The sequence below is a fragment of the Brassica oleracea genome, chromosome C8 (genome assembly GCF_000695525.1).
Source record: "Brassica oleracea var. oleracea cultivar TO1000 chromosome C8, BOL, whole genome shotgun sequence".
Classification (NCBI taxonomy): Eukaryota; Viridiplantae; Streptophyta; class Magnoliopsida; order Brassicales; family Brassicaceae; genus Brassica; species Brassica oleracea.
In genome coordinates, this window is record NC_027755.1 from 26,212,751 (window position 1) to 26,233,459 (window position 20,709).

The window sequence follows — 20,709 nt, forward strand, 5'->3', positions numbered from 1 at the left end:
GCATCCTCCTCTGTGTACTTCCGCCTCTGCACATAAAACACACTACCAAGTTCAGTATATACTATATAACAAACAATCCTACGTCTGAAGTGTACTGTCTAGTGTCCCCTTACCTTGAAACTTGAAAGTATTCTATCCAAAATCTCTACTTTTTGACATAGCTTAAAACAACAAATCACTTGTATAAGACTCTCCAAGGAAGTTTGAACTAAAAGAGAGCTTACTCCATCGCAGTATAGACATCAATATGATCCTCATATGCTTCATAGAAATGAGTAGATTATCATGACCAGACAAAGTTTTCAATATCTTCACTTCTCTCTTCACATCCTCAGTGGCAATTGCCGTCGTAATCTAAACAACAAATTACAAACAATCTAACAGATCTCATAACTAATACAGAACCAGAAGACATCAAACCAAAAAGCACTAACATTTGCTTTGTGAATAACATTAGCAGCTGGTTAATGGCCACGGCAAACTTCATAACCAAGCTCGTACTTTCTAGAGAAACTCTTGGAGAATCGCCGAATCTTATCCAAACCCACGCCGCCCCCTTCCGCTTCACGGAGCCATGCCGCCTCATGATGATGCGTCGAGCCGGAGGAGGAGGAAACAGCCGTTTGAAGAATCTCTTCGACATGGAATTCTCATTAGTCACCGGAGATCTCACTGGAGCCTTCTTGGAGAAGTAGTGAGATGGAATCGGACTGTAAACATGCAAAGCGAAGACTTTTTCCATTCATTGTTTACGTTGAGCCAGAGTGATCTGTTAACGGGATTAAGGCTCATCTTTTTATAGCTTGTAGAGGAAAGATGCATTGAATGAGGAATCGTCCTTGGAGTAGGTTGAAGGAGCTACGAACGTCGTTAATTGCAATGAATTAATGCATCCCGTAACGGGTTCTGAGGGGAAGAATCTCAAACGAAACGACACGACCCGGATCGAGCTCGATTTTAGAGATTCTTAACGAAGGGTCGTCTCACAGAACCATACTGGCCTCCATTGGCGGATGAAATATGCAGAGATCGAAGAAGACGGTGAACCCCGATGGTTTTCCTTCTCGGAGATGGATGTATTGGACATCGAGATAGGTTTTTAAACCTAAAATAGCAAACTGCAAAGCCCAAAAATAATTACGTAAAATCATGTGTATTAAGAAGCGAAAGGAACAATCTTTTATAGACAGACATGTGACGTGCTCTAATGCAACCAACGAAAGCCCACTACTATTTCCATTTAAATGAAACGCAGCGTCTAGCACAGGGGGACATGTGTCGACTCGCCAGCTTTTGAATTGATGTGCTGGCATCTGATGTGGACCCCTTTAGAGGGATTCAAAGCCTATTTTATACAATTAGATACATACGTTGGCATTTAATGGATATCTGCCTAAAAACATTCCCAATGGAGAATTCTCAACATGATATACTCAAAATAAGTCTTTTATTAATTTTAACATATACATATATATATATATATATATATACTAGGATCGGCCCGCCCTACGGGCGGGATATACTTTACTTGTGATCTAGATTATTATTTTTTGTTTGATTTTGTGGTTTGTGTTTTAGGTTTTCATTTGCAAGAAATGTATATGATAATGATTTTTTTTTATAAAGTTTTAAGTGAGTAGAGATTATATGTGATAATATATATTTGCTTGTTTACAATAATTTTTTTATATCAAAGAGTTGTGGCATTTATATGTTGTGAGAGTTTCAAATGGTCTTCATATTGTTTCTTTTTACAAAAATTTGATTTTATATTCGGTGTGTTATTTGTGGCGCGGCGTGTAATATTTTGGATTCAGAATGATTGGATTGTGGGTAATTTTGTGTATGTTATAAGAGTAATTACTTTTATGTTGAAAACAAAGTCATCCGACATGTTATTGGAGTGGAATTGGTGATTATTTGAAGTTGCATTTCTTAGTAAAAGTAGAATGTTATATTGAGTGCGAAGAAGGTAATGCAAAGAAGGTAAAACAATGTAACCAAAATAAGAAAACATTGAAACTGTAAAGTGTGAAAACTGAGTAGTGGCCGATGAGTGTAGGCACTTGTTAGTCACTGTAAACCAACTCCAAGAACTTCTCCGTTGGTTTATATTAATAACAATCGATGCATCGATTTTTCAGATTATTGAGATGGCGCTTTTTGGTGGAATTATAAAGATCATATTTGTTCCATAACACTTCTTTTTTTAATATAGAGACTTTGCATAAGTAATGTTTTATCTATCTCAAAATTTGACAGCTCCAGATATGTTGGTTTACCGTTCACGACGATCCATAGATTTCATGCATTCTTCATGTTCTCCTGTGCATAGAAAAATTATGGCATAGAGATAGTTACTGAGATAATTACCTTTACCACAATGGTTGTTTGCCAATATGCAAAGATGTTTCAGCCTTGTTGCGGGTTTTTTTCATTGCCACAATGTTTTGTTTTTCTAATATTAATTCTTGTACAGAAAAAAACAATATGATTAATTTATTTTCAATTAAAATATTTCTCTATTTTCATTTCATTTTATTATTTATATTAATATTTACTCAAAATATAGTTGTTTCATCATTAAAATTTATAAAAATGTGATTGTTTTAATTTTGTTCCCAATATTTGTTCTATTTTAACTTTGTTATTAAGTAAAATAGTTTTAAAAATGTACTCGATTATGTTCAACACATAAAACATGAATTAAATTTTGATGTTAATTTTCTGAATTTGGCGACATTTTTTTCTTTTATACATTTTCTTTAAATTACTAAGTCATACAATGCGAAAATAGGTTATTTATTATAATAAAATTACTTTAAACAGGTAGGTACAGGAAAACCTATACAAATTGTAATTTTTTATAAATATATATATGTTTAAATTTTAAATGTTATTATTTTTAAAATAAAATAAATCATGTTTTCTGAATTAATAATTACGGTTTCAAAGTAAATGATGCTGATTAATTTTAAAATTTGATTTTACATTGAATTTATTATAACCAATTTATGTTATTTTTTTAATTGGATATATCTTATTAGTAAATAAATATTTTATTTGTAAGATATTATAATTTTTTAAAATTAATTACTTTATATATAAAATATTCAAAATTACTATACATTTATAGTGAATGACATTTAGCCATCAAATTTATATCATTTAAATAGAAGTTCTAAATTTATTACAAATATATTAATATAACTAAATTTATTAATTACATTAGTTTAAATAAATTATAATGTATTTTTGGCGATGTAAAATGTTAAATGATTTTTGTATCTCTTTTTTATTATTCACATGTAAGTAAATTATAGAAAACGGTAATAACATTTTATAGGGAAAATTTCATGTTTACCACTTTCATGGTACTTCTTTTCATTTTTACATCCACTAAAGGGACATTTTCAAAAATACATTCTTCAATAAGTGGCAAAAGACTCTTATACCTTTGTTCTATATATATATAATAAATCATTATTTAAATAAATAAAAACAAAAAAAAAATCTATTTTGTTTATGTTTTCGAATTATACTTGTTCAAATTCGAATTTTTTTATAATTTTTTTTTGAATTTTTTTTTTGAACTTTTTTTATTTTTTTCAAAATTTCTTTTTGAAAATCGAAAATTATGTATGAAACTATTTTTAATTTTTTTTAAAAAAAATGTTAAGTATTTATTTATATATTTATTAGAATCTTTAATTGCATATTCCAAACATCCTACCTCAACTCTAAACCCTAAGTCTAGATTAGTTAACCCTAGAGAAATAAGCGTCTTTTACTCTTCTTTAAAAGTGAGGGTAAAAGTGATTAGTGTATACATGAAAAATGGTATTATGAATGTGGTATTTGTGGTAATTTCTTCATTTTATATTCAATTGACAAAAAGTACTTTGTGTTCAAAATGTACCATTGAATAAATATTTATGGATTATTTTTATAAAATGTGTTAAAATATTTGGTTTAGATGTGTTAAACAAAAGTTATGGATGATTTTATAATTCTTGACGTAATTTGCTGACCTATCACTTTTTCCTTCACCTATTAGAAATAATTATACTAACTGTTCAAAGATTCAAACGAATATTCAGTTTCAAACATGTTACACCACTTTCAAAAATAAGTTTCGAACCCACGTTGTACTAACTTATTGATGAAAGATGCTGACATCACAAGTTTACAACAATAACAGAGAAGAAAAAACAACTTGCAATAAAAATCTTAAACAAACACAAATTGTAACTCAAGCTGAAATAAATACAAAAAGGAACCAAGATACACTTAGTAATTTCACGTGGAGAACACGTACGTGTTTCAGGTGCTACTTTCAGTTCCTGCAATTTTGCAGAAACAACAATTGCATTGTGCACGATCATCTTCTTTTTGGATAAAGAATTCCCGTACTTTTGCTCTATGAGCAATTGATTACCTTGGTTTTTGTGGAAGAGCAGAGCTTGGTCTTTCAGTTTCTTTTCTTCTCTTTCCAGCAAGAGAAGGTTCCGGAGCTTCTTCTCCTTGAATCTCATTGTCAAGCATCGTTCTGATCATAAGAAGAAGTTAAATCCATCTGCAAAAAAGAAAAACATTCACAATCAGTTATTTATAAACACTGCAAAACTTTTGTCTTTTATCTATAAAGAGTCTTTGTGTAGGACAAACATGCGAGAGTCAAAAATTTATACAAACTTTTGGAAGTATTGACGACAGGATAATATAACCACTGATTTTGATTGGAGATCTGGTCTTCACTCCAAATTTCAGTCCAAAGTCTCTAAGTCGTAAATTAGTTGTCTTGAGAAATTGATCTCGCAAGCTATTGTTTTATATCAAAAACAAATACATAGACTCTTCGTACGGTTTGTCATATAGTAGATTATGTTCAAAGGTTTGTTTATACTGACCTGCTTGTGTGTCGTGAATCTCAGGCTCCGTCTCCTTTCACTCTGACTCTACAATCCTGGATCTCGCTCTTTCTTCTCCAGCTGATCTCTCACCGTACCACCTCCTTATGCACCTATCGAAGACTAATCTATGACACATAGGAACAAAACAAATAAAAATGCATCAGCTAACAGAAATAAATGGAAAACCGAATGAAAAAGGAGGAGGTTTAAGCAATCAATACCTAAAAATATGTCTATGTTTTGTATATCCATTTGAAGTAGGGATGGTGGCTGATGATCTTCAAGCTTCCCTGCTAAACATAATAAGGAACTACATATACATGATATGAAACTTTAAAAGAAGAATTTGAAAATAATATTTCCTCAAGTTTCGATATGAAACTGTCCCCTAGAACACTCGGAATATTTCTATTAGTTCATCCTATGCTGATTCCTAAACCAAATTTCATTTGGAGTTTTATTATCTGAGCTCGTTGATTAATCTTCACTGTAACTAAAAGGTTTTAGTGTATACATACTATACCTGAGAGGTGTTTTGGGCCATTATATAGATGTCTCCATTGCCATCAAACGTAGATGACGATCATCATCTCCCAAAGTTCTGCATTTCAATTCTTCCACATCGATTTCATCACTTTCTTTGGTTTCTCACGAACAGCATATATAAATATCAGCTAATCCATCTTATCATCAGTTCCATGGTCTGTTCGTATAGAAGGTTGTATTTTGAGTAAGACCAAAGTAAACAACGACATACCCTCTGAGTCTTTGTCGAGGAGACAGAAAGCTTCGTAAAACTCTTGGTCTGCTCATCGGTGAAAGCAACAGCTATAGGTGAAAGCTTTCCGCCATCTTCGATCACAAACAGAAAAGAGAGTTGATGAGTTAGCCATATCACAGAAAATAGATGAACTTTGGTGTTTTCACAGAATGAGAAGATGATATCGGAGTAAAGGAGGCTAACATTTATATAACAGATCGGGTGAGGAGTGGGAGATGTTGTTGATGAGGCGACGATTGTATGAATCTGATTATCGTAATGTTTCCAAGAATTTATTTTTTTGTTGGTGAGTTGGAAATCAATTGAAAGACACCATCGCCGCCGGGTTTTAACAGGTATCGCCGGAAACAATGGCTTCACGTATTATAGATGGAGATTTCGACGCCGGTTAGATGAACGGTCTAAGCATTCGCTGGAAAAAAAAAGAAAAGAAAAAAAGCAATCTTCGGCGACGCTAAGAGAATAGGAAACGGAAGTGTTTCTCAAAAAGGTAGTCCAGCAAGTAACAATATCACAAAGCCCATATGAAAAAAACCCATCTGAATTAAAGCTCTGCGTTTTCGGAGAAACGGGACACGTGTCGGCTCCATAGAGCTTGAATTGATGACGTGGCATCCGAGCTGGACCCCCTGGGAGTGATTCAAGGTCTTCTTTATATATAAAGATATATATTAGTATTTAATTATGACTATCTCAAAAATACAGAAAGTTTAATCCAAAGTATTTTCTTTGAAGTATTTTGGATTGGGTTTCTCTTAATTTTGAGATATTCACAATTAAATACTAATACATATATATATATATATATCCAAGGGACACACTTAAAATAACATAATTGTAATCAACACTTTAAGCTGAGGTACATGTAGTAAAAGATCAAACGAGGGAGCATCAGGCACATAACAGACCCATAGTACCGACTTCAGGACGATGGTGCTTCATAGATGGTTCATGGAAAGACAAGAACTTATTTTCAGGGCAAGGCTGGTATAGCACTTTACAGGGTTTTGATGGTTTACTAGGGGCAAGGAATGTAAGGGCATGTCTTTCACCTCTACATTCGGAGGTGGAGCTATTAAGACAGTTTCAGGTTACGTTTGCAACAGATTGTTCTCAATTGGTGAAGATGGTTTCAGAACCAGAAGAATGACCAGCATTTGGAAGTTACCTGGAAGACATTAAGCTTTTAAAAAGAAGTTTCATCAACTTAGACATCGTTCATGTACCCCGGACGGAGAACCTACGGGCGGATAGCTTAGCACGCAGTGCTAGGAAACAACCGTCTTTCGTCATTCATACGGATGCGGAGTTACCAATTTGGTTTACAGAGTCAACATGAGTCTATAAATGTTTGTTGCAAAAAAAAACATATATATAAATATATGTATATTGAAAACCATGTTAAGAATTCCCCATTGGGGATATTCTAATCGTCTAGTTAATCAATAGGATGGCACCACGTAAGCCATCAAACGACACCATTCTGATCACTACGAGTGAGTAGATACAAACACTTCCATGAAAAGTTTTGCTTAATAACACCGTTATGCATTTTATCATATTAGTATATTTTTAAAAAATTTACACATATTAAAAATATTTTTGTTTTTATATTTTATCTTGATCTAATATATTGTTTTAAATTTTAAATAACACAATAAAAACTTCAAAATATGTATATTAAACTATTAAAATATTAAATAAATTTTATAATATAAAAATATATATAATTATGATATGTATGTAGTATATATTTATATTTGTTGTTTACTAATATAAAAGAGGAAGAAATATTTGATTTGGTCACACACTTGAGACAGTATCGTCCTTCGCGCTTCTTTGTATCTTTAAAGGAGGCTTTTTAAGAAAGATTGTTGGATCATAACTTCCTCTGTTCTCATTGGTTCTTGGCAACACTGATTCGATTCTCAATGAAGCGATGGTGCGGTTTAGCTCCTCTGATTTTGTCTTTCGTTTTGCCTGGATGTTCTAGTCTTGAGCATCTTGTTCCGGTGTGTTTCCGGTAGATCTCCGGTTAGAAATTCCGGCAACAATTTGGAAATCGGTGAAGAAAAGGTTGTCTCTGCTCTTCCGCCACGTGTCCGTCTTCCGCATGTGTTTTGACACATTGGCAGTGAGCTGTCTAGAGCTTTTTTCTTTTGGGCTTTTATGTGTGGGCTTTTGCGGTTAGGCCTTGCTGTTGTACGTTTGGGCTTTTCTATGCCCCTTCTTTTTATTTCTTGTACTTTGTTGGTTTTTAGCCATTTAATAAAATGAGATGACACAGTGACAAAAAAAAAAAAAAAAGACAGTATCGTCGACAAAAGCCTATTTTAAAAAAAGAAACACTAAAATATCTAAACCCTTAAGGATGATTTAAGAGTCAGATAGTGGATTTGTTTTACTGAAGGGCCAGCCAGACTTAACCCTAAACAACAGAATTTAATCGGTTTGATAAATTATAATAAATTGTTTACAGAGTCTATGAACCCTACATGGGATAGTTAAGATATGGAAAATTTAGTTTAACGAATAAACGTTAAGAAAAACGAACATGAAAGTTGAAAGAAGTGAGATACGTTATAACTTATAAGTATCATTTTCAAATTTAATTAGGACATTGCATTTGAGAATCTATGCTCAACAAACCAAGGCAAAATAGAGAAAAGTAAGAGAGAGAAAAGCAGAGAAAAAAGTAGATCGAAATCTTCCCTCTCCGGTGTCCGGCGATCTTTGCTTGCGCCGTGAGAGGGTGGGTTACTGTCTTTTGTTCTGATCTAAGAGGCTTGGCTGAGGTTTTGTGGTGGGTAGAGATGGATCTGTGATTTTCTGGTGAGTCTCGGTTTGGATTGGTTTGTTTACGTCGGTTCCTATCTAGTTTCTAGTACGCGGTGGTTGTACTCAGCCGGTTCAGATGTGGGTGCTTAAGTTTTCTTGGATCTGGTCAGACAACCTTCCAAGCGAGGCATCAGAGGTCATAGATCTTCCTATCATCTTCACTGCCTTTTGTCCTTTGCGTTCTTTTAGAGAGAAGAACTCGTATTTCTTTAAAACGACCGGTTATATTCTCCGGCGACCTGTCTCCCGTGTATCGGGCTTCGACTCTGGCTTATGGTGGCTACTTTAGCATTGTAAGGTTGGCTTTTGGCTCTGGCAGTGTCCTTTCTTGGCTGGGAAACGTTGGCTTCTGTCTCCGTACAATGGTCTAAATATGTGTTTATTACTGCGGGATCCTACTTCCGGTTCCTTCCCGGTGGATTAGCGAATTCGAATTTACGCCGGTCACTTTCCAGTCATGAAGTTCGGTGGTGCTCTTGATTCAAGTAACACGCTAAAGGTTAACGCGTGGATTAGGGTTGAATGGATTGCGTTGGGCTTTATTTTGATTGGAATTTATGGGCCTTGTATTTTTGTAACTTCGGTATTTGTGTAACTTCGGTTGGGTAATGGGCTTTAGCCTCATAATAATATAGATGACAAAAAAAAAAAGAATATATGCTAAAATAGCCGAATATCGGCTGAGAAAGTTGTAGTATTAATTAAAACTTGAAACTACAAAAATTTGTCAACCAGCAAAATGATTGGACATGTAGAAAAGCTATTTTTATTTGGCAATTCCATCCAGTACTAGAGATCGTTACGCATGACGCAACAATGCATATGAATATTTTTAGTGTAGAAATTTATAAAAGATGTTCTCTCCGTTTTTTAATATAAGTCGTTTTAGAGAAATTTTTATGTTCCAAATTATATGAGGTTTTTGGTTTTTTATGTAAAATTTATTAAAACTTAATGTTATATAACCAATGATAATATACATTCTATTTTATTATTGGTTGATTTGTGGTTAGATAAGTAATTAATGATGTTTTGTTTAAAAAATATAAAAAATTATGATTTTCTTAATGTATGTGCACAATTCTAAACGACTGTTTCTCTCGGGACAGCCGGAGCTCGGAAGCTCGGAAACTACGTATATCAAAAAAACCGAAGGAGTAATACATTACTTTTGTGATAAAAAGAACCAATGGTTGAGGAGGCATAACTATTCGCGGAGACACGGAGCCGTTTGCAACCATCACCTTGGAATCTAACTTTTTTTCTTCTCTCTCCTCATCACCAACTAGTCAACAAGCACATACCATTCTTTTATTTATTTTATTTGAATTTCATAAACTTTAATTTTAAATTAATTTTCCTTTTCAATCGGTTTAATTATATAGTTTTTTCTTATTACAAAATTGTACCAGTTTTGCAATATTAAATATGCTGAAAATAATAACAAATTCTCCAACAATAAGTTTTTTCTTTTGTCAACCTCTAATAGTAAGTAACCATTCTGTATTTGTAATTGGTAGGAGGACACTTCAACAGTTATTATCCAATTAAAAATAAACCCTTTAGTTTGTAGCATGACCCATTCCGTAACTCAGGTATATGCTCAAACAATACGTTTATATAATAAACTCTTACAAAAATGTCTATATAATAGCATTCGTCTGCTTCATCATCAATAAAACATTGAAACCCTTGTCCCTCTCTCTCTCCATCTCTGTGCAAATATCTCTTTCTTGCTTTCGATGTGAATCTCCCAAATAATAGCAAACTTAAGAGAACATTTAAGTATGAGTTGCAATGGTTGTCGCGTGCTTCGAAAAGGTTGCAGCGAGAGTTGCATCCTCCGTCCTTGCATCCAATGGATCGAATCCGCCGAAGCTCAAGGCCATGCCACCGTATTCGTCGCTAAGTTTTTCGGCCGTGCCGGTTTAATGTCATTCATCTCCTCCGTACCGGAATCTCAAAGCCCTGGTACTTTAACCAAACTTAACCAAGATCTTCTTTTTCTTTTGTTTGGTTTCTGTATGACGTCATCGTTGTCTGATCGTCGTTAGGGGTTATTTTGCAGCTTTGTTCCAGTCCTTGCTCTATGAAGCTTGTGGGAGAACTGTGAACCCAGTAAACGGCGCCGTTGGGTTGTTGTGGACAGGGAACTGGAATATCTGTCAAGCCGCGGTTGAGACTGTTCTTCGCGGCGGTTCTTCGAGACCCATCCCGGAGCTTCTAACACGTGACGCCGGATTTGGTGGGTTTCCTTCTCCAACTTCCGACGAAGCATCGGAGATGTTGAATGATTCCGGTGACAGGAGTGCCTACCACCACTGCCGATTCTCGAGCTCTAGAACCAGGCCTACGACTTCTCCGCCTAAACGGAAACGATTAGCGTCAGAACAACAACAACGACCATCGTCGAAGCTAGATCTCTCTCTACTACCTACTTTCCCGATCAAAACGACACCGCTTAAGGAGGAAACGGTACGACCCGAAACACCGTCTATGTACTCAGGGGAATCCGTTACAACGACGCCGTTTATGGACAACATCGCTGGTGAAAGATTCGTACGCGTAGGAGGAGAAACTACAAAGTTGCTCAACCTTTTCGCTTGAACGGCCTTAACGTAACTTTTTTTTTCTTAATATTTTGGTAAAATGTGACACGCCGGCAAATTAAATGATTTTTCTTTATAATTATGAGAAATTAACCAACGTAAAGAATATAATTGAGATAATTAGAGACGGTGGTGTACTATTTTCTTCATAATCATCATTGCATTCAGTTTAAAAGATAACGTTAATAATTGCATAGTTGCACACACATATCTTCCAAAAGCCGATAGAGCAATAACTGAAACAAAAGTAGAAAATGAAACACAATTGGAAACGCTCCAGGGGTATATATATTCACAATTGCATAGTTGCACACACACATCTTCCAATGCACCGGCCAGTCCTTTTCACCCAACAGACTTCGGACAAACATATTACATATAATTATACTCCCTCCGTTCTTTAATATAAGTGGTTTTAGAATTATGCACGTAGATTAAGAAATCATTAATTTTTTATATTTTCTAAACAAAAACATTATTAATTATTTACCTAACCACAAATAAACCAATAATAAAATAGAAGGTATATTATCATTGGTCATACAACATTAAGTGTTAATAAATTTTACACAGAAAACCGAAACCGTCATATAATTTGGAACATAAAAATTCCTCTAAAACGACTTATATAAAAAAACGGAGGGAGTAATACACAACTTGATATTTTGATAATCATCTTGATGACTCCCTAAATATATAAACATTATCTCCCTGATTATTTTGTCTTTCACTACATTTTTATTCAATACTAGTTTGATACAATTATTGTTATACGATAAAGATACAAAACGTAAGTAAGAAAATTGTCTACATGTATAAGAATATTCCTTAAGATAAAGTAACTATTGCTGATTGATTAACATCTAATACATCTTCACTCGTAATATATTCGACTCATTTCTATGCTTTCATTCAAATATATATATATATATATATATATATTTAAATAAAATTACTTATATAAGTTTTTCTGTTTTTGAAAAATATATAGAAATGGGGTTGAGATGGTTTCGTTGTCCAAAAAAAGGGTTTGAGATGGTTTCATTTGTCAATTTTGATATAGATATGTATCATCCCAAACTTCTTACAACAATCTCTCAACTCAAATATCATGTCTTGCAGATCCTTTTAATGTAAAATACATTTATGTGATATTGTGATTAATCTATGCTCAATACACATAACCTATGAATACATAGTTAAACTATCTTTTAATACACTCCTATATCTTTTTCTAAAATAGAAAACTCTATTTTAGAGTTCATATTTGATGCAATACATGTCTTTAGAGCATTTCCAACTTCACTTTATTTTTTATTCTAAAATAAAATTTAGAATAAAAATACTCACATTCTATATTCACTCTATAAAATAAAGTAAAAAATGGGATTAATCTATATGTAGAGTAATCTATTTAGTTTTTATTCATCACTCTATTTTTTACTCAAAAATATAATATCATTAGAATCAGTGGCAGAGCCAATGTGCACTGAGGGGTCAACTGACCCATGTAAATTTTTGGAAAAGAAATTACATATATCTCTAAAGAAAAAACTGATGAATTTAGCTAACTGATCCTTGCAAAATATATTTGTTATCAAATTGACTCCTCTAAAATAAAATTATGCCTCCACCACTAATTAGAGTATAACATAATTCTATCATAGAGCTATTCTATTTTTTTTCAAAAAAAATTCTCCGCCTAGGGTTTTCTCTCTAATCTAGGGTTTTCTCTCTAATCCTCTCCGCCGCCAAGTCTTCATTCGGTGGTTCTCCGCCTCTCCGGTGTCTGTCGCTCTTCGATGGGGCTGGAGAGGATTCTCGTCTTCTTCTCCTTTGCTTTGATTTAGATGTTGCGTGTTCCATGAAGTTTTTCAGTTTTTGGATCTTATCGGTGGGATAACTATTACATATCTCGCACGCGAATCCATCATTCATGACTGATCAAGGCTATGCTGGTTCATTGTCTCTTCAACTTTTGACAGGCGTTGGTTGGGGTCGGATTTGAGGTTCTCACTGGCCTTTGTCTTCCTCCTATCTCAGTTCGTATGCTTTGATCAATGGTGTTTCATTGTCGATTCTTTACCTTTTCTATTATCCAATTTTCTGACGGTTCCACAAAGAAGATGCAGTCTTCGTTGATGTGTTTTATTCGGATTGTACTCTTATATGTTTCATCGTTTATTGCCTCCCCTCTGCTTTTGTTTGCGGGGTAGGAATGTTTGGTTGCTTGGTTTGTGTTCTTCCGGTTTCGTTCCAGCTCCTCGCTTAGTCAAGCATCTTATCAGGGTCCCGTACTGGCCTCTTTCAGTTTGACTCCTGCATAGTTCGAGCTTTTTCGACGTTCTGCGTTAACCGATAAGTGTTACTTTAGTTATGTTTCTTGGAGTTGTTCTGCCTCCCTAATGATTACAATATCATATTGGTGTCTTGGTTATAGCTCTCCATATCGAAACGAAATTACGTGGCAATGGACCTATATTGTACGCAATGCATCTGAGTGGGTAAATCACTTTCCGTTGCTGATGAGGTCTTCTCTTTGACTCCCTGGAGTTTCTTTGTTATAAGGTGTCTACTGGTATCTTTATTTTCTGCAACTCTGGTGCTTTTCGCATTTGTTTTTGTTGGCCTTTGGCTATGTAAGAACTATGAACCTTACGGTTTATTCAATATTACACAAAACGTTAAAAAAAAGAGCTATTCTATTTTGAGGGAAAAATAAAGTGAACTATTGGAGATGATCTTATAATAGAAGAATACATAACACTTGTGCACAAAAAAAGAATAAATAGCACTCATCTCTTATAAAATAGAAGAACTTTGTTATAAAAAATGCATCTTGGATGAAATATTATTTTTATAACATGTCTTTTATTTTAGAAGAAAAATATTTAGATGGAGTTCCTTAAACCTAAGAACAATTAGGTCATAAGCTCATGGCATTAGTATATAATATATGTAATACTCCCTCCGTTTTATAATGTAAATAGTTTTGGCTAAAAACACAAAGATTAAGAAAATTATTATGTTTTAAAAAATATTGTATAATAAATAGGTTAGATATAACTTAACCAATCAAAAATAAGTATATTTACAATAAATGTAAAAGTTACCTAGAAATATGAAAACTACTTACATTTTGAAACAAAATTTTTTTCCTAAAACTACTTACAATATGAAACAGAGAGAGTATAATAGATAAGGATTATGTATTGGATGAAGCTGCTACAATGGGAGATTACCGTCCTATAAGTCTTTGTACGGTGGCGTATAAGTTGATATCAAAAGTGTTGGGTTTGCGACTACAGAAGTGTTTGGAAGTGGTCATCTCGGAGTCTCAAGCTGCATTTGTGTCTGGAAGACAAATATCAGATAATATTCTGGTCTCTCATTAATTAATCAATGCTCTAAAATCAAAAAAGGATTGTTCAGAGCAATATATGGCTATTAAGATAGATATTAGTAATACATGACAATGTATGATTTATTTTTTGGGTTCACCGGGCATCGACTAAAAAAATTTCATTATTTTAGATTTGATATCTTTTAGAAAAGGAAATAAAATATTTCGAAGTTATATTATATTTAAAATATCAGATAATATTCTTGTGGCTCATGAATTAGCTAGACGTTGTCCTAAGGTTTCTCATTTACTATTTATTTGATGACGACTCACTCTTCTTTTGTGGCGCAACTGAGGACAATGCTTCATGTATGGCAGGTATTCTTGACTCTTATCAACGAGCATCTGGCCAAAAAGTGAATCTGGCGAAATCTTCAATTATATTTGGTTTGAGGGTGGATCAGCAGAGGAGGACACAGATTCAACATATTTTAAATATTAATGTTGTTGGTGGTGGAGGAAAGTACTTAGGTCTTCCTGAGCAATTTGGTAAAAGCAAAGTACATGATTTTCAAGGCATTGTTTCTCATATCAAATCCTTAACTTCTCAGTGGTATAACCAATCATTATCTCAGGCAGGAAAAGAGGTATTGATCAAATCGGTTCTTCAGGCTAAACCAGTATACTCTATGAGCTGTTTTCTTTTACCTAAGACTACTTGTGATGAAATTAATGCAATTTTATCGTAGTTCTGGTGGGGAAAGGGTGAGGAACGAAGGAAAATTTCTTGGGTTTCTTGGAAAAGGTTGTGTTTACCGAAAAAAGGAGGTATGGGTTTTAGAGACCTATATAGTTTTAATAAGGCCTTACTTGCAAAGCAAGCATGGCAGATTTGGCAAAATCCGAATTCCCTTTTGAACAGACTTTATAAGGGAAGATATCATCATTTGTCGACTTTGTTACAGTCTTCGAATACTAAGCAAGCCTCTTATGGCTGGAAATCAATTCAAGTAGGCAATGAACTCCTTCGAAAAGGACTTCGCACAATGATTGGTGATGGAAAAAAGACTAATGTTTGGATGGATCATTGGATACCAGTTGTCCCGCCAAGACGTGCTATACAATTTTCATATAATCGGAATATGAAAGTGGAAGAGTTTATTGATCAGGATACATCAACGTGGAATGTTCAGAAACTGCAGTTTTTTCTACAGCCCATTGTTGTGGAACAAGTCTTGAAAATCAAGTTATCTTGGTTTGCTCCAGAAGATCATTTAATATGGCCTTTTATGAAAGATATGCAGTACACAGTCAAGTCGGGATACTGGACAGGTACTCACTATTATCATGAGGGAGATGAGATCTTAAGACCTGAAGGATCTTTAGAAATGAAAGGAAAATTTTGGAAGTTGAACATTTTGCCAAAGATAAAACAGTTTTTATGGAGAGTGATATCAGGAGCATTAGCTACGTATACAAATCTTTGTACTCGTGGGATTAATATTGATCCTACATGTCAGAGATGTTGTCTTGAAGATGAATCCATCAATCATGTTTTATTCCTTTGCCCTCATGCCACGACTATTTGGAGATGTTCAGGTATTATCTCAGTCTATCTATTTTCAAATACCTTCGAAGATAATATTCAACTTCTCTTTAGCATAATGGAGTCTTTACCGGATTTGGAGCTAAATAAATTACTGGTCTTCTGGATTCTGTGGTTGATTTGGAAATCAAGGAATGAATTTATCTTCAATAAGAGAAATGTTCATCCTAGTGAAGACATTAAAAGAGCAATGGATTCGATATTGAATGGTATATGAATGTTCTTCAAACTGGACAGCAAAGAAGAGGATACGGGGCTAAATCATCGAAATGGGAACCTCCTCCTTGTAATTGGGTAAAATGCAACTTTGATTATAGCTATGGCTCTAATAGCATTGCTGATGGGATTGGATGGATTTTAAGAGATCATAATGGAGTTTTTTAAGAGATCAGAAATGCTAAAATTGGAAAAGTTCAATCATCCCTTATAGGTGAGACCATGAGTTTTCTGTTTGCTCTGCAACAGATATGGGTTCGTGGTTGGAGAAGAGTATGGTTTGAAGCCGATAATCAAGAACTCTGTGAAGGAACATATAGATTTGGGGAACTACTTATATGATATAAGGTATTGGATGGCTTTGTTACCAGAGTGTTCATTGGAGTATGTCAATCGCGAGAAGAATCAAGCAGCGGATGTTCTGGCAAAACAAGCTAGTGATCATAATAGTTTTTTCATATTTTTTGATATTCTTCCTGTTTGGTTGATTCAGTATTTATATTCACCTTTTACAATTTTATTGGTCAGTGAACCGCAGAATAACTCACAAGGTATAAGTACTATGCTTTGTGGATGATGGCGTAGAAGCTCCAGTGAAATAGACCAATAACACGTTAGTTCCATAAACATACTTATATTAAAAACAATATATATAGTCTACTTACCATTCCTTGATACTAGCGTAATTTCAAACTAAAAAAACATGAAAAATCTGATGATGTTCTTTGACTACAAAATCATATACGTCATTGTTAATTATGATCCAGGTATAATACTACTTATATAGTATAACAAAAGATAAAGATAGACTCGGTGTTAGCAGCTCAACCGGTGTACTAGTTGACAATTTAAACTAAAATAATATTGGTGAAGTCCCAAATTCAAAAGCGATGGTTTATATACAACTTAATCTACCACATAATTCATAGGACATTTATCTATAACAATCGATTGCTTATATCTATATAAAAAAAATTGAATTCAGACCCTAGGCTGTACTGTACATCTACAGTTACAACTCTCATTTTCTTGTAAAATGAGACTTGTCAAAAATTTATCCCAAACAAAAAAGAAGAAGAAATATCGTGTGAAATGAGGATAGATATTTGTTCGGACACAAGTGATTTGGAGATCTTACAAAGTAGGACCAACTTAAAATATACTTTTCGACCAACCATCAATTGGCAAACAAATGCTTGTGGTCCACGTCATTCTCCCTTCTTTCCCTGACCACCGGACTCTTTATGTATTTACAAAGGAGAATTCGGCCAAAAAAAACCTCAACTTTTCACGAATTGCCAAAAGAAACATGAACTTTTGGGCTGACCAAAAAACCACCAAACTTTCATTGACTTTAGAATTAATTAACAATGTTTTCGCTGACTTGCCAATTTAGCACGCCGTCAACAAATTTAACAGAAATATTTGACGTCGTTTATTGTTGGCGTTTAGTGAATCGACGTCGTTTTCAAATGAGATGAAACGACGTCGTTTTACATTATTTGAAATTAAAAATATGTAAACCCATGGACTCGAACCCAGGTTGGTTGGTCAAATGGCAAGTTATTTTACCACTGGGCTACTAGCACTTTCAATGTACTTACTAACATGTTTACTTTTATTTGGTACATATTAAATATAAAAAATTCTCTAAAAACTTAATAAGATCTTTAAAATTCCAAAAAAATTAAAAAATAAAGAAGATTTTTATAAAATTAATTTAGAAATTAAAATTAAAATTAAAATTTATTTCTCTTTTTAAAAAATAAAAACTCTTCCAAAATTTTCTAAAAACTTGAAAAGATCTTTAAAATTCCAAAAAATTGAAAAAATAAAGAATTTTTTTATAAAATTAATTTTGAAATTAAAATATAATTTCTTTATAAAATTAATTTTGAAATTGAAATAGAAAATAAAATTTTATTTTTTCTTTTCAAAAAAACACGAACTTTTCACGAATTGAAAAGAAAAAATAAAATTTTATTTTCTATTTTAATTTCAAATTAATTTATAAAATAATTCTTTATTTTTTTCAATTTTTTGGAATTTTAAAGATTTTTTAAGTTTTTAGAAAATTTTGGAAGAGTTTTTATTTTTTAAAAAGAAAAATAAAATTTTATTTTTAATTTTAATTTCTAAATTAATTTTATGAAAATCTTCTTTATTTTTCACTTTTTTTTGGAATTTTAAAGATCTTATTAAGTTTTTAGAGAATCTTTTATATTTAATATGTACCAAATAAAAGTAAACATGTTAGTAAATACATTGAAAGTGTCAGTAGCCCAGTGGTAAAATATCTTGCCATTTGACCAACCAACCTGGGTTCGAATCCAGGGGTCTACATATTTTTAATTTCAAATCATGTAAAATGACGTCGTTTCACTAAACGCCAACAATAAACGACGTCAAATATTTCTGTTAAATTTGTTGACGGCGTGCTAAATTGGCAAGTCAGCGAAAACATTGTTAATTAATTCTAAAGTCAATGAAAGTTTGGTGTTTTTTTGGTCAGCCCAAAAATTCATGTTTTTTTTGGCAATTCGTGAAAAGTTGAAGTTTTTTTTGGCCGAATTCTCGTTTACAAAGTAAAATTGTTAATATTTTTAGTTTTGTCCGTTCCAAGTTTCTCACGACCTATATCATCAACAACAGCAAACCCCTCTGAGTTTTCACAATCTTTGTAAAAACGATAAAAACGAATAGTGAACACGAAAAGATAATTATAATTTATACTAGTATATAATAATGAGCTGGAAAAGTATAAACGAATGAGCTTTATTTGCTACATGCGATTTATAGTTTGCTTGTTCGAAATAGGCCTGTATTCTGTTGGATAAGCTTGGATAAAGCTTGTGATATAAGTTTCCTTTTCTCTTTGTGTTTATAGGATTAGAAAACTTAATAATGATTGGATTAGGATTTGTTAGAGTCCTATATATATAGACGCATATTGATATGCGAATGTGTGTGATTTGAGACTTGTGATTTGAGCTTTTGATTAAGTGAATAAGAGAATGACTTCTTATTGATCTTATTGTTCTATATTTGGTATCAGAGGAATCAAAGATTCTTTGAAGGGATTACAAACAAACATGGCAGATGTTAAAGATGTGGAATCGTGTCACCCAAGGAAGCCGGTCCAACAACCATTAAATACCCGATGTTAACCTCCATAGACTATACTGTCTGGGCTATGCGGATGAAGATTGCACTCAAGGTTAGCGAATTTTGGGAAGCAATAGACCCTGGAACCAAAGACGAGAAGAAGAACAATATGGCAACTGCGCTTTTGTTTCAATCAATACCCGAGGGTTTAATCATGCAAGTTGGCGACCTGGACACAGCGAAGGCGATATGGGATGCTATAAAGGCAAGACACGTAGGAGCTGAGCGGGTAAAAGAAGCTAGGCTTCAAACCCTAATGACATAATTCGATAGACTCAAGATGAAAGAAGAAGATACAATCGATGTCTTTGCCGGAAAGCTATCAGAAATCTCCTCCAAATCTGCTTCTTTAGGAGAAACGATAAAAGAACTGAAGCTGGTTAAAAAATTCTTAAAGTGTTTGCCAAGAAAGAAATACATTCATATGGTTGCTTCTTGATGTTAGGAGTTTTCAAGGCTCCTAAGACAAATGTTGTAGTATAGTGATTGTCGAACCAGTTCTGAGGGGTATCAAAGTACCGAGAATGCAAGTACTCACTTAATCTAAGTGCAACCAATGATTTAGATGAGTTTTAAACTATGACTAAAACTAAAAAGCAATAACAGAATGATACTTTCTTGACTAAGGGAAAAGAGAACTCATGGGCATAGGGATTAGACCTTGGGTGATCAAGTTTCGAACTAAGGATGACAAATGATCAATCAAACTATCGACCTTAAGCCTAGACACAATTCTAAGCAAGCTCTATGTCTAGATGAATGCTCATTTGCTAACATATCTCAAACATCAAATGTCTTTGGTTGAATAATATGAAAGCAATCATTACTAACAAGTCTATTAGCTATTTTAGCACCTTTAACAACAAATGTCTTTGGCAAAGTATACTAAAAGCCTAGGAGAGTTGTCTCAGACATTTCATCAAACACCTTTCGGGTGGGAAATGCCTATTGATCAACTTTTGAGTGGCCAACTCAGAAGATGCATTAAGAATACTCTACTAGCAAGGAACAAGAATGATCTACACTAAAACATCCTAGAACTAACCTAATCAACCTTGATCTCCCTAACCCATGAATTCAAAAGGTGATTACTCACTAATCTCCATGATTCCTCTTAAACCCATATTGGATTTCAGATTAATCATGTAGAGAAACACAGGAAATAGATAAGAACACAGAATTCTCAATAATAAACTGATCAATTGATTCAAAGAGATGACTTTCCAAAGGTTTTTGGT

General features: G+C 33.5%; 1 protein-coding gene and 1 long non-coding RNA gene across 8 annotated transcripts; one reads left to right on the forward strand and one right to left on the reverse strand.

Annotated features, from left to right (window-relative positions):
- Window positions 1–4,129: 4,129 nt before the first annotated feature.
- On the reverse strand, window positions 4,130–6,178 carry LOC106309811. Of its 7 annotated transcripts, none has more exons than XR_001263617.1 (6): window positions 5,878–6,178; window positions 5,671–5,765; window positions 5,437–5,514; window positions 5,135–5,203; window positions 4,911–5,038; window positions 4,130–4,576 (listed from the first exon to the last, which is right to left on the reverse strand). It is a non-coding gene; the product is annotated as an uncharacterized LOC106309811 (long non-coding RNA). The 7 variants fall into 7 exon arrangements; XR_001263616.1 differs by having other exon boundaries at window positions 5,437–5,527; XR_001263615.1 differs by having other exon boundaries at window positions 5,437–5,551.
- A 3,964-nt stretch (window positions 6,179–10,142) lies between these two features.
- LOC106310475 (LOB domain-containing protein 38-like) lies at window positions 10,143–11,251 on the forward strand. Its single transcript, XM_013747710.1, has 2 exons — window positions 10,143–10,503; window positions 10,601–11,251. The coding sequence occupies exons 1-2, from the start codon at window positions 10,320–10,322 to the stop codon at window positions 11,137–11,139; spliced, it is 723 nt and encodes a 240-aa protein (XP_013603164.1). The 5' UTR covers window positions 10,143–10,319; the 3' UTR covers window positions 11,140–11,251.
- The last annotated feature ends 9,458 nt before the right edge of the window (window positions 11,252–20,709 follow it).

Coding starts and splice junctions, on each gene's coding strand:
- LOC106310475 (XM_013747710.1), top strand. CDS start 10,320: ATGAGTTGCAATGGTTGTCGCGTGCTTCGAAAAGGTTGCAGCGAGAGT. Junction 10,504..10,600: donor ACCGGAATCTCAAAGCCCTG/GTACTTTAACCA, acceptor GTTATTTTGCAG/CTTTGTTCCAGTCCTTGCTC.